This window comes from Microtus ochrogaster, chromosome 5 (genome assembly GCF_000317375.1).
Source record: "Microtus ochrogaster isolate Prairie Vole_2 chromosome 5, MicOch1.0, whole genome shotgun sequence".
Classification (NCBI taxonomy): Eukaryota; Metazoa; Chordata; class Mammalia; order Rodentia; family Cricetidae; genus Microtus; species Microtus ochrogaster.
In genome coordinates, this window is record NC_022012.1 from 80,733,425 (window position 1) to 80,750,580 (window position 17,156).

General features: G+C 38.5%; 1 protein-coding gene across 3 annotated transcripts in view; it reads right to left on the reverse strand.

Moving 5' to 3' along the window:
• The window catches only part of Rbm6 (RNA binding motif protein 6), a 121,937-nt gene that overhangs the window by 84,813 nt on the left and 19,968 nt on the right, over positions 1–17,156 (reverse strand). For 2 of the 3 annotated variants that reach the window (XM_005347868.2, XM_013346601.2), the window contains exons 3-5: positions 11,817–13,095; positions 10,823–10,912; positions 5,632–5,701 (exon numbers count right to left, since the gene is read on the reverse strand). In XM_005347868.2, the coding sequence (XP_005347925.1) occupies positions 5,632–5,701; positions 10,823–10,912; positions 11,817–13,095 (1,439 nt within the window). Of the gene's footprint in view, positions 1–5,631; positions 5,702–10,822; positions 10,913–11,816; positions 13,367–17,156 lie in introns of all 3 variants that reach the window. The other variant, XM_005347869.2, reaches the window with a different exon arrangement.

Here is a 17,156-nt window from a genome sequence, read left to right on the forward strand (position 1 = left end):
AGTACTTCTATGCTTCTATACAAAGCACAATCAGGAACTAAAGAACAGAGTTGCCTCTATGGCACCGAGTCTCAAATATGCCCTAGCATTAGTATTCTAAGAGTTCAAGACAGTATTTCCTCATTGAGTTCTAGTGCATATGAAAATGTATTTGCTTCCTATATAGGCTACAAAAATCTCCTAATTCTGACTAGGAAAAAAATACATGATCTATAAACACCTTTTCCATTGTCTTGGTCCTAGCACAAAATGACCCTCAACACTGTCTTTGATTGTTTTTGAGACAGGGTCTCATTATATAGCCCTGGCTGGTCTCAAAGTCACAGAGCGCTGCCTGCCTCTGACTCCTGGGTGATAGGATTTAAAGTATTGACTATCACACAAGGCAAGAATCAATCTCAAAATAACCTCAATTAAAATTTCCCCCAAAACTTCTTTTTACCACATTTGTCAAACTTTTTTTCCTTTCTTTTTTAGTAAAAGTAATCTGGGGCTAGAAAGATGGCTCAGCAATTTGCCACACAATCCTGATGACCTAAGCTTGATCCCCAATTTTGATTACACAAAATTGTTCTCTGACCTCCAAATATGTGCAATGGCACACCTATGTACACACACATTAATAATAAAACTGAAATAAAAAAAGTGTTTTCTAGGGTTTCGTATTAGTCCAAAAGACAAAAGGGGCTGGGCATGGTGCTGTACACCTTTAATTCCAACACGAGGAGGCAGAGGGGCTGGTCCGAAGGTAGTGAGTTATCTCAATTGATTGTTCACAGTCAGTTACAGATTGAACTCCTGTTCTACACGAGGAGGCAGAGGTAAATGGATCTCTCTGTGTATAAGGACAGTCACATTATACACAGTGAATTCTAGGACAGTCAGGGAGGCATAACTGAGACACTGCCCCCCCAAAGGGGTACATCTTTAGTTTTGTTTTTGTTTCAGTTTTTCTTTTTCTTTTCTTTTTTCTTCTTTTGGATTTTTGAGACAGGGTTTTCCTGTGTAACAGTACGGTCCTAGCTGTCCTGGAACTAGCTCTTGTAGACCAGGCTGGCCTTGAACTCACAGAGATTCGCCTGCCTCTGCCTCCCAGTGCTAGGATTAAAGGTGTGCGCCCACTGCCGCCTGGTTCAGTTTTTTTTTTTCTTTTTTCTTTTTTCTTTTTGAGACAGGGTCTCACTATGTTGCTCAGGCTGGCCTCAAACTAAAAAATCCTCCATGCCTCTGCCTTTCTAATGCTGGGATTAAAGGCATGTGCAATCAGTATGGCTGAAATTTTTAATTAGCAATACACGGTTTTAAATTACTTACAGTGTTAAAATAATGAAACAGGAAACACTATTCCCAGGAATCTAAGAATACAGCATGTACCTAGGATGCAAGATCCCTAGCTAGGTCCAACAACCAGCACCAAAACAAAAGGAAAGAAACTTTACTCTTAGTGCATATTTTTAGAAATTAAATCGGCCCACTCACTGTTCAATGCTCTACTTCTAGAAATTGCACATAAATGCTAATTCACTTTGGGGTTGAAAAACATATGCTAATAATATAATACTATTTAACCATCAATTCAGACATAGCCTCTATAGTTGACAAGAATTTCTATAGTATATAGTACAATATAACAATATAATGTGACCTAATTCTTCTTTGATTTAAAGAGAGAAAAGGCATTTAGTGAGACTAAAATAAGTTGTACCTTTCAAGGTTTCTTAGGGCTTACTGTTTGTAGTGATCTTTGAGACTTTAGAATTTTAAAATACAATTTTTTAGACATTTTAAAAGAAATTTTAAAAATTTATAAATTCATTTTTCTTTAAAGACAAGGTCTCTGAATTGCTATCCTAAAACTCATCATGTAGACCAGGCTAGCCTCTAATTCACAGAGATCCTCCTTCCTTTGCTACTGAATACTGAGATCAAAGGTGTATGCCACTATACCAGGTAAAAACTCAAATACATTTTAAGACTGCAAATAGTACTTTTTAAAAACTATCTCCTAGAGCAACAGGGTATGGTGGTACTTGCTTATGGTCCTAGCCAACAATGATGATGAGACAAAAAGGATCACTGGAATTCAGGAGTTTGAGGTCTGTCCATAAAACAAAACTGCACCTTCTTAAATCAGGCATGGTGGCAGATACCTGATTCCAGCACTTCAGAAGCAGAAAAACTATATAACAAATTCTAGTCACGCCTGAGCTGTAAGAACAAAATAAAAACAGTGGCTAGAGAGATAGCTCAGGAGTTAATAAAACCCAGTATTCTTATAGAGGACTTGGGTTCATTTCCCAGCACTCACATGGTGGCTCACAACTGTGTAACTTCAGTTCCCGGGATTCCAATACCTTCTTTTGGTCTCTCTGTAGGCACTGCACACATAGGGTACACTTATATACACACAGGTAAAACATTCATACACATAAAGTAAAAATAATTTATTTTTTAAAAAGGGAGTGATGGTGCAGGCCTTTAATTCCAGGACTTGGGGACAGAGACAGGTGGGTTACAGATAGAACAAATAAATATTTCTGATCTCTGTAAATAACAATAACATTAGCATCTCTTTAGACATTAATTCTTTTTTAATCCTGTTACCTCTAATTGAGGTCTATGGTTTGATGAGCTCCCTGAAGTTCAAACAAGAAAGGTAATCCTCCAAGCAAAAAATATGAGAAGCAAAGATTAAGAGGGGTTTAGCGCCAGGTGGTGGTGGCACGCGCCTTTAATCCCAGCACTTGGGAGACAGAGACCGGTGAATCTCTTAGTTCGAGGGCAGCCTGGTCTACAGAGCGAGTTCCAGGGCAGCCAGCGCTACACAGAAACAGTGTCTCAATCAATCAATCAAACGAAAAAACACAAATGTGTTCATAGTAATATACTCTCTATATATAATAAATAAGAACTTAAAAACAAGCCAACTATGGAAGTGACAGTAGGTAAAGCTTCAAAATGAAGTTAAAAGGGAAGCCAAGAAATAAATCCTAGAAGATAAGTGGAGATCAAAAGGAAGGAAGCAGTTAAAAAGATCTGACAAAGAAATGAGCAGTTACTGGTCAAAGACTTAAGACAAGATTGGTTTGGCTACAGATAATAAGAAGTTAAAAACTGCCGGGCGGTGGTGGCACACGCCTTTAATCCCAGCACTCGAGAGGCAGAGGCAGGCGGATCTCTGTGAGTTCGAGACCAGCCTGGTCTACAAGAGCTAGTTCCAGGACACAAGCCACAGAGAAACCCTGTCTCGAAAAACAAACAAACAAACAAAAAAAGAAGTTAAAAACTGATACAGAAAAAGGTCACACAGTCATAGACCAGCTTACAGTCTGCTTTATAAGTTAGAAAAAGGAATTGGGGATTTCTTCCATATGAGGTAGACAGCTATATACAAAGGTTTTAGGCCTAAGGATACCATGATCTAACAGGCATCATTTAAAGTTCATTCTACCTGTCACCTGCAGGTATAAAACCGATCATTGAACTAGTAACTTATTCATTAAAAAAAGAAACTACATATTGAATATACAATCATGTCATATAACAAAAGGTCATTGTTTTTAACATCCTAAACAATTTTATATGTGCATCAGTACCGTAAGTCTGTCAATTATGATTCTAGGAACCATTACAGCTAGCAAACTTAAATACTTCCTCTTTGGATCCTACACACTTATGTAATTTTACCTTGCTTGCAAACCTGACTATTGAAATGGAAATCGTTGAGTACTACAGAAACTAAAGAGTTTAAATGGCTGCTTTACTAACGATATCAATACTTAATGGAAGCAGTTCATGACACAAGACTGAAACTGAGGTTATCACCCTGTAAATTAAAAAGCATATCTACCCTATAAATTCTATCTTTAGTTCTCAGAGATTTTATCAGACACATGCAACAAACACCTACAAAATTAAGACACACAAGAATAACATATCTACTCTTAGTCATGTTTTATTTAAAACAAATAATTGTTTTCTGAGAAATAATACTTTTGAGTTTCCTCTCTAATTACAGGAAAAAATATACTTGTAGACTTAAAAATCATATTATTTTAAGCACAATAATTTATTTTTGTGCTTTTCACTGCAGAACCCATGAAAAAAAAGAAGCTACCTCATTAGATACTAAAATTCCATTCCAAACTGGGCAGTGATGGTGACACCTTTAATCCCAGCACTAGGGAGGCAGAGGCAGGTGAATCTCTGAATTTGATGTTAGTTAGCCTGATCTACAGAGCAAATTCCAGGATAGCCAGGGCTACAACAGAGAAATCCTGTCTCAAACCTCCTCCTCCCCAAAATTTCATTCCATTGTAAATTATTTAAAAGTTAACTATAAGGTCAGGTTAGTAGCTTGCCCAGCCCACACATAAAAGCCTGGGTTCAATCCCCAGGATTAGAAAAAAATTAATAATAATAACAGATTAAACAAATAATAAAAATGAACTATATCCTCCAAAATATGACACACTGTAATTTGAAGAAGCCTTTAAATATATTACTGTGATTCTCTATATTCTATAAAATGTAAATGCTCTATTTTCTTCAATTCAAATTCTAGAAAAAAAAGATTGCCTTTATTTTTATTTACTTATTCATTGATTTTTGTTTTTTTCGAGACAGGGTTTCTCTGTATAGTTTTGACTGTTCTGAAATTCTCTCTATAGACTAGGCTGGCCTCAAACTCAGAAATCCACATGTCTCTGCCTCTGAGTTCTGGGATCAAAAGTGTACACCACTACTGCCAAACCAATTATTCTTTTTTATTTTTTTTTTTTTATTTTTTTGGTTTTTCGAGACAGGGTTTCTCTGTGGCTTTGGAGCCTGTCCTGGCACTAGCTCTGTAGACCAGGCTGGTCTCGAACTCACAGAGATCCGCCTGCCTCTGCCTCCCGAGTGCTGGGATTAAAGGCGTGCGCCACCATCGCCCGGCACCAATTATTCTTAATCTATTTCATATTATGGAGTCCCAAAAATATTCAGCAAAACTTTGAGTGTGCGGTATTTCACTTGCCTATAGTAAGGCTTAAAGGAGGTGACCAAAGGTGGCAATCAAAATACTGGAAGCATACACAGCATTTCAGACTGCAGAGGTTGAAGAGAAAGCTCTTCTAGACCTATTCATGGATTTCGAAGCCTGAGCTGTGGCAGAATTCTTATCAGAGCAACACAAAGTTGGAGAAACTACAAGTTTGAACAATTTCTCTGGTAAGCTGTTAAATTTCATTTTGAAACAATGAAATATGAAACTTTATAGACAGTAAGCTTACTAAATTTCACTAGGCTCAAATGTAAGCATCCCACCATCATGAAAAACATAAATAACAAGTTTAATAATTTAATCATATAAAACAGTCAAGGACAGATGCCACAGCACTCACTTTATATCTCACAGGCACTCAGAAGAACTGGAGCATGCATCCTCATTGCCCACGTGTGAATAAACAGCCATACAAAGAACCACAGGTAAAACTAAAGCTGCTTGTTATTTGAAGGCACCAACATGAAACTTCTGAAAATCTTATTTGTGATTTCTTAAAAACAAAATTTCTGAGTAGCACATAATGCAGAGACATCTGTCCAAGACTCTTCCTAATCCAAGATTATATGCACATCAAAAGAGCTCACCTGTATTATACTCCTTCAACTGCAACTCCTTTACAGGTGTGCCATCAGAAGTCCGAAAAGCATTAAGAATCTGCAAAAATATGACATTTACACTAATGATACAAATTATAGTTAAATGCTAATGTTTATATTTCCCTACTGGTTTTCACTCTATACAATTTAAAGCAAGGATTATTTTATAAAGACAAATTAAATGATGTTGTAAGAATCTAGCAGAGTGACTGTATCTATGGTAAACATTAGAATGAATAGTGTTTTCACTGTATCTAGGGTAAGCATTAGACTAAACAGTTATTTTTTAAAAGTACTTTGACCTTGAAGAAGTCATTGTGGAAAATAGTGATAGTTTTCTGTGATTTATAAAATTGTTTTTCTGAGGGAGCTTTAAAGCCTTCACACGACTTTGGTCATGAGGCACACCTGAAGCTCTTGGATTACTGGGTACTGAAAACAGTGCACAATAAACACTAAAGTGTGAGGGTGTGGTGCTTTCCTTCAGAAAAACATATAGATTAGATCAGGGACTTTGGTATAAGGAATTTAATTAGGAAAAAACAACTTTGTGTAACAACCGATAAATATGCCTTTGTATGGCTGTTCAAGGTTCATTCCATCAGAGGCTGGACCTCTCTGCTGCCAAAGAGAGCCTAAAATTACATTTTGGAGTAACCTCTTTCTTTGACCAACTCACAAAACACAGAATGCCTGAAGAACCATACTCACTCTATACATTCAAAGGGTGATAAATAAATGAAGTTGGGCATGACGACACAGACCTATGATCCCAGCTAGCCAGAGCTCAAGGTTGCTAAACTCAATGTGAAGTGGTAGAGGCAACATACCAAAAAGAAAAAGAAACAGAAACTGAATATACCATACATAGGCAGGAGAGCTGGGTTAATAATGTGGCTCAGGAGCCAGGCGTGGTGGCACATGCCTTTAATCCCAACACTTGGGAGGCAGAGGAAGGAGGATCTCTGTTGAGTTCCAGGCCAGCTTGGTCCTCCAAGTTAAGTTCTAGGACAGCCAGGACTGTTACACAGAGAAACCATGTCTCCAGAATCAAATAGATAGATAGATAGATAGATAGATAGATAGATAGATAGATAGATAGATAGATAGATAGATAGATAGAAAGAAAGAAAGTGGCCAGGACTGTTACACAGAGAAACCATGTCTCCAGAATCAATCAATCAAATAAATAAATAAATAAGTAAGTAAGTAAGTAAATAAATAAATAAATAAATAGAATGTGGCTCAGTAGTAGAGAGCTTGCCTAGCATATTCAGGGCCTTGGATTCACACCCAGCACTCTTCGAAAAGGCAAAAGAGCAAGGCTTTAAAGACTACAGGTTTTGAAATCTATATATATATTCCAAATCTCTCTTTAATTGCTGTGTGTAATCCTTTAATGCTTAATGGCTTGTGTTAAAAATAATGCACTGAGTACAATCTAGTCCAGTCCAGGGCCTTAGCACTAGAACTTAATCTAGTTATTTGTTCTGTTCAGGTTTGAGTTCAATCTAAAATGGCCCAATTCTCAATATGACAAGATAGCTCAGCTGGTAGGGACATTTGAAGGAACAAATGAAGGGACACTAGCCCACTCGTGCATGTGGCTTAGGCGGGTCTTGACGTTCTTCCTCTTTCCCTCTGCCTTGCTAAAAAACCATTAGGTCACATTCCTAAAGTTATTCACCAAGGTCTACTCCCTTATTTGACCTCTTCCTCCTGAGGCTGACTACCAAAATCCACTATCAAAAGCTCCCTTTGGTTCACCTAAAAAGCATACCCAATTAAAATTAACCACATCATCCTAACATGTGATTTCATCCTTTCCTTACCTTTATAAACTGCCTTTTATTTATGTGCCACGTCTGTCTCCTCCCTATCCAGAGGCAGTACTTTGTCCCTCTGGGACGAATATATCCCCTTTCCCTTGTACCCCCTCCATCATCCTCTATTTCCTTTACCACAGCAAATTAATCCATTCTAACAAAGACCTCTCCTTTTTCTCCTCTTAAAAATTACAGCTGCAAGGTCATTTATTATTGTTTTTCTGTCTAAGTCAGAAAGCAGCCACTTTAACTTTTCTTCCCTGCTTAAAAAAGGATCTTTCTGTGAAAACAGTACTGTTTGTGCCTAATCCAGGGTCTGAAAGGAAGATCCAACCCCCACCATGCGGGAGTCACCTTCATAAACAAACAAAAACACAAAAGAAAGATAAAAATAAAACCAAATTGTTTTCTGACTTCCAAGCATGCCATGGTATGCAAACACTTGTTGCTACATACATGCACACACACAAAGAAATAAATAAAAATAAATGTGATTTTTCAAAAGAGAAGAAAACAGCCCAATCCTGATGACACTCTAAATCTTTTGTTGATGTCTGACACAGGATCTCATGAAGCCTAGACTGGTCTCAAATCCAGGAGTTCTTTTTTTTTTTAAAAATATTTATTTATTTATGTATACAATATTCTGTCTGTGTGTATGTCTGCAGGCCAGAAGAGGGCACTAGACCTCATTACAGGTGGTTGTGAGCCACCATGTGGTTGCTGGGAATTGAACTCAGGACCTTTGGAAGAGCAGGCAATGCTCTTAACCACTGAGCCATCTCTCCAGCCCCCCCAGGAGTTCTTTTTACCACTTCTTAAAAAAATCTCTCTCAGCAACCACATGGTGGCTCACAACCATCTGTAATGAGGTCTGGTGCCCTCTTCCAGCCTGCAGGCATACACACTGACAGAATATACATAATAAATAAATATTAAAAAAAGGAAAAATCTCTCTCTCTCTCTCTCTCTCTCTCTCTCTCTCTCTGATTTTTTTGAGGCAGGATTTCTCTGTGTTGCTCTATCTGTCCTGGAACTTGCTTCGTAGACTAGGCTGGCCTCAAATGCTGTCTCTGTCTCCCAAGTCTCGGATTAAAGGCGTGCGCCATTGCCTCCTGGTTTATCTCTCAATCTTTTTAAAATTATATGGTATGTGTGTCAGTGTCTATGTATAGGTATTTGCACATTTGTCTGTGTCTATGTGTAGATGAGAGCAGATGCTCTCAGAGGCTAATAAGGGGGTGTTAGATTCCCTGGAGCTAGAATTATGGTCAGTTGTAAGATGCCCAACATGTTCAACTTGAGACCTCTAAGAGAGCAGCAAGCGCTTTAAACCAGTGAATCATCTTTTCAGCCTCTACTGTCTATCTTTTGCTTGTTTTTATATTATTCGTGAAGGTAACAACTTTATAATACTCGCTGGTCTATTATTCAGAGCCTACCACAGTGCCTGGTGTAGGATACAGAAAGAATATCCTTAACAAAAAGTCTGGATCCATGCCAGACAGTGGTGTCGCACGCCTTTAATCCCAGCACTTGGGAGGCAGAGGCAGGTGCATCTCTATGAGTTTGAGCCCAGCCTAGTCTACAGAGAGAGTTTGAGAACAGGCTCCAAAGCTACACAGTGAAAGCCTGTCTCAAAAAAAAAGGCTGGATCCAGGACGAAACACATATCTACACAGCACACCAAAACGCACGCCAGCCAAAGCTACACAGTAAGATTGAAATTGTGTACCAAGAAAAAAAAAGCAAAGCAAAATCCCCAAATCTCTGAAATTCAAAATATTTCAAAATATGAACTTTAGATTTCAGATTAGGAATGTCAAGCTAGCAAATTTTACATAAATATTCCAAAATCTAAAAATCATAAAACTTGAAATACATCTGGTCCCAAGAACTTCTAATAAGAGCTTTCCAACCAGCAGTGGAGTTAATAGATTAAAAGTACTTACTCATAGGACATTGTAATAATTAAATGAACTAATGCTTGTTAGCCTTTCACGAAGACATAGTTTTACTTCTAATAATAACCTAAATAATTTTTCCCTAAATTCTGTCATAATTTGGCCAGAAATTCCATTGAAACGGAGCAATTAGGCACTCCCAGTTTTGTTTGTTTTTGAGACAGGGTCTATGTTGTTGTACCGGAACTCACTATGTTGTAGATCAGGCTAACCTGAAACTCAGAGATCCACCCAGTTCTGCCTCCCGAGTACTAGGAGTAAAGATATATGGCAACACACCCGATCTGGCTCCCAGTCTTTACTACTGTAAATCAACTGCATCTTTGTGTATGTACTCCTGATATAACAGTTTCAAGAATGATTATCAAGTCTGAAGATACCTGTCATGTGTCATTTTACATCACATCGAATAAGCTGTACAGGTTATTCCAAAATTACTTCCTGGCTTAGATACTGTACTATAGTTATTCTAGATGTTACCTCTGAAAAAGGTAGGTTGAAAGAAAACTAATTAAGCCTTCTCTGGTTATTTAGTTATCAAAATAAAGTGGCTATGTAGCTGGCTGAGGTTGGTCTCCTTTTGTGGGTGGGAGGTGGGAAGTACTGGGAATTGAACAAAATAAACACTGTGTCTACAGTTCTTTATACGTTTTTTGGGAGGGGGTTCAAGACAAGGTTTCTCTGTGCAACAGGTCTTGCTGTCCTGTAACTTTGTAGACTTGCTTTGAAGCCTCAAACTCACAGAGATCCGCCTGCCTCTGCTTCCTAAATGCTGAGATTAAAGGTGTGCACCATCACTGCCCAGTTAAACTTTTATTTTGAGACAGGGTCTCACTAAAAGACCTGAGCTGTCCTGATCTCATTCTACAGGCCAGGTAAGCCTTGAACTTACAATCTTGACTCATTCTCCTAAAGGGCTAAGATTATAGGCCTATACTACCAGGCTCAGTTCTGGCTTCTGTTACCAAGCCCAACATTGGCACCGAATTGTTTTAGTTAGCATACCAAATAATAGGTTTCATTGTAGTGTTTTCATACATAAGTACACACACAAGTATCATTGTACTTGCTTATATCTACCTTGCCCCACTATCCATTCCTAGGGTTCAAATTTTTCATCTTCTGTTTCAGCATCCTGAGTACTGATTACAGACATCTATCACAACACTTGACTCTGTACATTTCTTTACATGCTCCTGTAAACCTGTAATTTCTGAAAGTGAACTTTAATTTTTTTTTTTTAATTTTGAGACAAATTCTCACAATTAGTCCAGGTTGGCCTCAATTGTCAATCTTTCTGCATATTATCTCCCAAGTGCTAGAGTTATAGGCATGTTTCACCACACCTGGTTCTTTTTTTAATTGAGAGAGACAGAACATATGCCTTACCTCTTCTTTTGTTGCATTTTCTGGCACCCCACTTAATCGAATAAGTCTGTTAGGCTTCTCCTCACTTGAGCCAGTCCTATAATCTTGATCCTTGAATTCAGAATGTAAAGTTATTTCACAAATAGATTTATTTTTACATGTAAAATAAAACCCAACATGAAATACAGTCAAGAAATGAGAACTTATAATTTTCTCTCATTTTTTTCCCTAGCATTACTGAATTATAAGTATGCTAAGAACAAGGCTTACTGAGGGAGTCTTAATATAATAAAAAAAGCATGTTCTAAAATTCTCAAAACCTACTATTTGGTTACTAAGTATTAAGATCACCAAGTGACAGGCAAGGCATAGTGGTACATGTCTTTAATCCTAGCACTTAGGAGGCAGAGGAAGGGGGATCTGAGATCAAGGCTAGTCTGGTATGCACAGTGAGTTCCAGAACAGCTGGGGCAACACAGAGAAAACATGTCTTAAAAAAAAAAAAAAGAACACACACACACAGAGATATGGGTAAAATCTATTTTAAGATAATTTTCGTAATTAAATTGCAAATATATAACTCTCCTCACTTAGATTTAAGAAACTTAACATTAAAGCTAATTAAGCTAGCTGTAAGAGGAAACTTGCAACATTAACATCATATCCTCATGACTGCAAAAACATTTCTAAGCATTCTCTAAATGAACTTAAATAAGAAAATAAATCCCAAATCACAAGGACTCCAAAAGCTGTGAGACCCACTCCCCAAGACTGATAGTTTAAGATCAATTTATCACAGGTCATTTAAATAAGCACAATAAAACAAAATGACTAAAACACACATCAAAAACATGCTCTGGGTCAAGGGCCTTTCTCTGGATATTTAAATTCCATTATTCCATTTTCAAATACAAAGTTTGCTTTTGAATAGTTGTATAAGACTTGAGGGACTGAACATTTTGCATTCTACACTTCACCCTTGAGAAAAGTATTATGAACCACCTCATCAACATACCTGAAGTTCCTGTTGGGCATCTCGGGACATTTTGCCCTGTGGAAAAGACTTGTTCTGGCCATAGCCAAAAATCTGGCTTCCTGGCAACCTGTGATCCACATCACAGTATTCAATGCTTCTGTAATCAGTGTCTTGTCGGCCAAGAAAGTCCAAATCACCTTCTTCTTTAAACAGACCAGTATCTGAACTCTGCTGTTCACTTCCAGAAAGCTTTGGCTTGTCTTGGTTTTGAACCGGACTTTGGCTGTTCTGAAAGTCTGATGGAGATTCATGTTCAAAGGTTCCACTTTGTGTTTCTCCTTCTCTTGTTTCTGAATGCTCAAACTCTCCCTTCTGAACACCAAAAGAAGGCCTTTCTACTGCATGGTCATGTGTGGATTCTTCTCTCTTGTTCACATTCATACCAAAATGTTCTCTCTCTTGTGTAGAAGGCTGAATGTAATCCAAAATTTTTGGATCCACAGGAGGCATCTCCCTATCTTTAAATTCCATACAAGGTCCTACCTCTCTGCCCCTAAAATCTTGGTAAGTCCTAGAACGGTGTCTACCTCTGAAATCCGAATGTGGTGTATCCCTATTCCTAAAGTCTAGATCAGTAGCAGCTGAACCTCTGCCTCTAAAGTCTACCTGTGTTCCATCTTTATCCCTGAAGTCCAAATCAGATACATCTCTGTTCCTAAAATCAGAACGAGACTGATCTCTGGATCTAAAATCCAAATCTGATAAATCTCTTCCCCTAAAGTCTGCATGGGGTCCATCTCGGCTTCTAAAATCTAAATCATATGTGCCCCGCCCCCTAAAGTCAGATGGAGGAACATCTCTACTTCTGAAGTCAACAGGGTGAGAATCCCTGTCTCTGTAATTCATATGAGGTGTCTCCCTAGCCCTATAATCCATAGGAGTACCATCTCCACCCCTGTAGTTCATAGGTGTTCCTTCTCTATCCCGAAAATCCCCAGAATGTATATCCCTATTCCTGAAGTCCAACTGCGCTGAATCTCTGCTTTGGAAATCTGAGGATGAAAAATCTCCTCCTCTGAAATCAAGTCCAGGTCCCTCCCCTCCTTGATAGTCACCATGTGGTCCATCTCTAGCTCCATAGCTGAAAGAATGCTCCTCTACATTTGCAAAGGGAGGTCCTGAATGCCCCTGGAAATCAAAGGGAAGTGAATCTCTGCCAGGAAAGTTGCCAGAGTGTCTCTCTTGAGCATGACTCTTAAGGGGAGGAGGAGGATAATCCCTGTTCCACCCGGGAGCAAACCTTTCTTCTTGGCTCCCACTGTAGAAACAAAGACAGGGTTATTCATATTGTCCAGAGAGTTTGAAATCTACACACCAGCATATTCTTCTCTAATCACAGCACATTCTTCTGTAAACACATTTTGGGGGGCAGAGTTCTGTAACAAGGTCCTAGATCTGCAGAAAACAGCAAGTTTTGCTATTTTAAGACGAGGTGTCCGAGTAAACTTTTATGCTCCCATTTCAGAACACGAGGTAAGTCAACACAAGGTTTTCAACATGACTGCTGCAGAAAAAGCTTTCACCCAGTCCTGCAACAGGGAAAATCCGCAATACCAGATAAGCTAACAAAGGAACATGCTACAAAAATTTCCATTTTCTACCGTCAAGGAACTTAAAATTCCAAGGTCATCATGACAATTACTATACATGTGGAGTCAGGGAAATCAATGCAATTTTCTATTTGTTTGGTTGTTTTGTTTATTCTTTTGTTTTTAAGATAGGATTTTGTTATGTAGCCTAGCTGGCCTAGAAATCACTACATAGACCAGGCTGGTCTTGAATTTGAAGCAATCCTTTACTTCCTGAGTAATGGAATTATAATAATAAGCAGCCATGCACAGCCTCAAAGTGTAAAATTTCTTGTAAGTTTCAGAATGTGTCTTTCTCACTGATGCATCTGATGGTAAAAATTCCAAAAATATTTTGTTGTATGTACATCAAGGATTTTATTCAATCCGATGAGTAAAGGTCAAAAAGGAAGATTAGTTGTATATCTTCATGACCAGTAGTAGCACTAAACCCCAGTTCTACTGTGGCTCTACCTGAAGAACCCTCAGCTGGGTACAATTATAACTACCCAACAGTATCGAAGACAATATCAATCAACCATAAAACATATTAAGTCATCTCTGCCAAGCTAAATTATCTAAAAAGTTAAATCTGAAAGTGACCTAGAACATAATATCTTTAAGCATAATATCCATGTCCCAAGTAAAGAAGTTGACACACCAAATTCTAAAGCCTCGAGCTAATTTCAAGACAGGGTTTCTCTGTGTAACAGTTCTGACTGTCCTGGAACTTGATTTGTAGACCAGGCTGCCCTCATACTCACAGAGATTGGCCTGTCTCTGCCTCCTGAGTTCTGGAATTAAAGGTGTGGGCCACCACAACCTGGCTCAAGCTAACTTTTTACTGCAATGAAACATTATTTTAAAAATACTAGCCGGGCGGTGGTGGCGCACGCCTTTAATCCCAGCACTTGGCAGAGACAGGCGGATCTCTGTGAGTTCGAGACCAGCCTGGTCTACAGAGCTAGTTCCAGAACAGGCTCCAAAGCCACAGAGAAACCCTGTCTCAAAAAACAAAAAACAAAACAAAAAAAAAAATACTAACAGTTAGAAAAGCAAGCAACAACAAAAGTATAGTTGGAACAGAAGAGACAGTTCAGTGGTTAAGAGCTCTTGTTCTTCCAGAGGTCCTAGGTTTGGTTCCCAGCACCCACATAACAGCTCACAACCTCTATAATCCAGTTCCAGGGAATCTGACACCCTCTTCTGGACTCTTCGGGAAGCAGGCACACATGACATATATACATTCAGGCAAAACATACTCTCAATTTATATAACTCAATAAATAAACAAGAGTTGCCCAGTCTTTCATATTACCAAATTTCTCCCTTTAGCTAAACACTAGAGCATTTTACACATTTTGGCTTTGGTCAAAGATTAAGGGACAGTCACACATGGTGGTAAACAACTATTTTATTACTTGGAATGTTGAAGAGGATAATCTTGAATTTAAGGCCAGCTTCAGCTACAGAATGAGACCCTGTTTCAATATACCAAAAGATTAAGGAACTTAAATAGGCAATTAGGCACTTGGGAATCCCAGAGAGGCATGTGAAAAAAAGGTGTGTGTGTGGGGGTGACTGAAGGGCTATCTACTACTTAGAAGTACAACCAAAGCATGGAGATTTTATCAGGACCAACTGAAGTCTCTCCTCCCCAAACACAGAGATTCTATCATATGACACTTCTGAGCTCAAACCACACCAACATACTAAAACTCAAAAGACAACCGACTCTAGATCACTCAGTTCAAGAGATTGGTTACAATACCATCAGCACTTCCTTTGTACCTTATTTTTAATTTATCATTTATGTGTTTTTAATACATACATATAAACATACAAACATATCCACATACATCACACACACACACACATAAACACACATGGGAGGGGTGCATGTATGTAGAGGCCAGAGGAGGACATTAAGCATCTTCTATGGCACTCTACCTTATTTTTTGAGACCTGGTTTCTCACTGAATCTGAAGCTCACCGTTTTAGTTGGGCTAGCTGGACTGAGCTTATAGATCATTGTCTCCACCCTCTTGACACTGGGTTAGAAGCACGTGGTGTTGTTTCTTGGTTTTTTGAGACAGGGTTTCTCTGTGTAGTCCTGGCTGTCTTGGAACTCCCCCTGTAGATCAGGCTGGTCTTGAATTCACAGAGATCCATCTTTCTCTGCCTCCTCTGCTGGGATTAAAGGTATTTGCCTCCACCACACTGCTCTTTTTTATTTTTTAATGTAGGTACTAGAAATTTAAATTCAGGTTCTCTTGATTTCTCAGCAAGCACTCTTGCCCAGTAAGACATCTCCCCAGATGTCTTTCTTACATCTCCCCACCAAACCCTTTCATAAAGTAAATAGAAATTTAAAGCATTAACACAAACATTAGAACAATGTACAATTAATGGATTTTCAGAACATGACAATTTCTATTGGTTCTCAATAATACTAAACAGTTATGTCTTCGTGGTTCATCATAAACAAGTTTAAATATTCCTCATAAGGATAAAATTTAACACAAAAATTAGAATTTTATCATTAACCACAGTGTCTCCCATAGTTAAAAATCATTCAAGTCCTACTAATTGGCTTTCTGGAATACTTAAGCTTCCTCAGACACTTGTGGAATGACTGCAGAGGCATCTAAAAGTATTTTCTCACCAGAACACATCCAGCATTGTCCTTGAATACTGCCATGAGGATTATCTTACCCTCAACTCAAGCAGATCAAGAGTAACCTACCACACTACAGTTCTTATATCTAGATTTTATAGTTTAATCAAGAAACAATTTTATTAAAAATAAAACAGCAGTAGTGCCAAGATTGGTGACCCATGCCTTTTACCTCTGTGAATTGAAGGGCAGTCTAGTCTACATAGCAAATTCCAGACCAGCAAGGGCTACACAGTGAGCACCTATCTCCAAACAAAGAACAGTAGTGGGTATAGAAATTATTTTAAACTATAGTAAAACAACTTTACGAGGAAAAGTATCTCAAAGAGCAAATAAAAGTCATTTTCCTAGAAGATACCTATTTTTGTGAGTCTCCCAAAAATATCTCCCTCTGGTCAAATACCTTAAAAATTAGGGACTTATCTCTTAGCCAGAGATAGGAAGATCTCTGTGAGGCCAGTCTGGACAGACAGCTAGTTCTAGGACAGACAGCCAGGACTACGGCTGAGAGATTCTGTTTTGAAAACACAAAAACAAAAACTCAAGTACTCAGAAGACAGAGTCAGGAGTCCTGTGAGTTAGGAGGCCAGCTTAGTCTGCATAGTAGGTTCCAGGCCCACTATGGCTACAAGTGAGACTGAACACACACATGCCACACACACATTCCTAAAACACATCATGTAAGAGCTATGTGTGGTAGGTGCCTGTGACCCCAGCATTGTAGAGGTTGACGCAGAAGGAATGAATTCAGTGCCAGTCTGAGCTACACAGAAAGACCCTCAAAACAAAAACAAGACAGGTGGTGGTGGCCCACACCTTTAATCCCAGCACTCGGGATTTAGAGGCAGGCGGATCTCTGGGCTGGAGAACAGCCTGGACTACAGTAGAGTAAATTCCAGAACAGTCAGTGATGTACAGAGCACAGAGAAACCCTGTCTCAAAAAACAAAAGAAAAATAAAGTTCTTAAATATAGGAAGGGGAAATTGTGCAACAGAGCCAAATCTATCTACTGTTCTTTGTTGTTGTTTTTTTAATTTTTATTTCATGTGCATTGATACTTTTGTCTGCATGCAC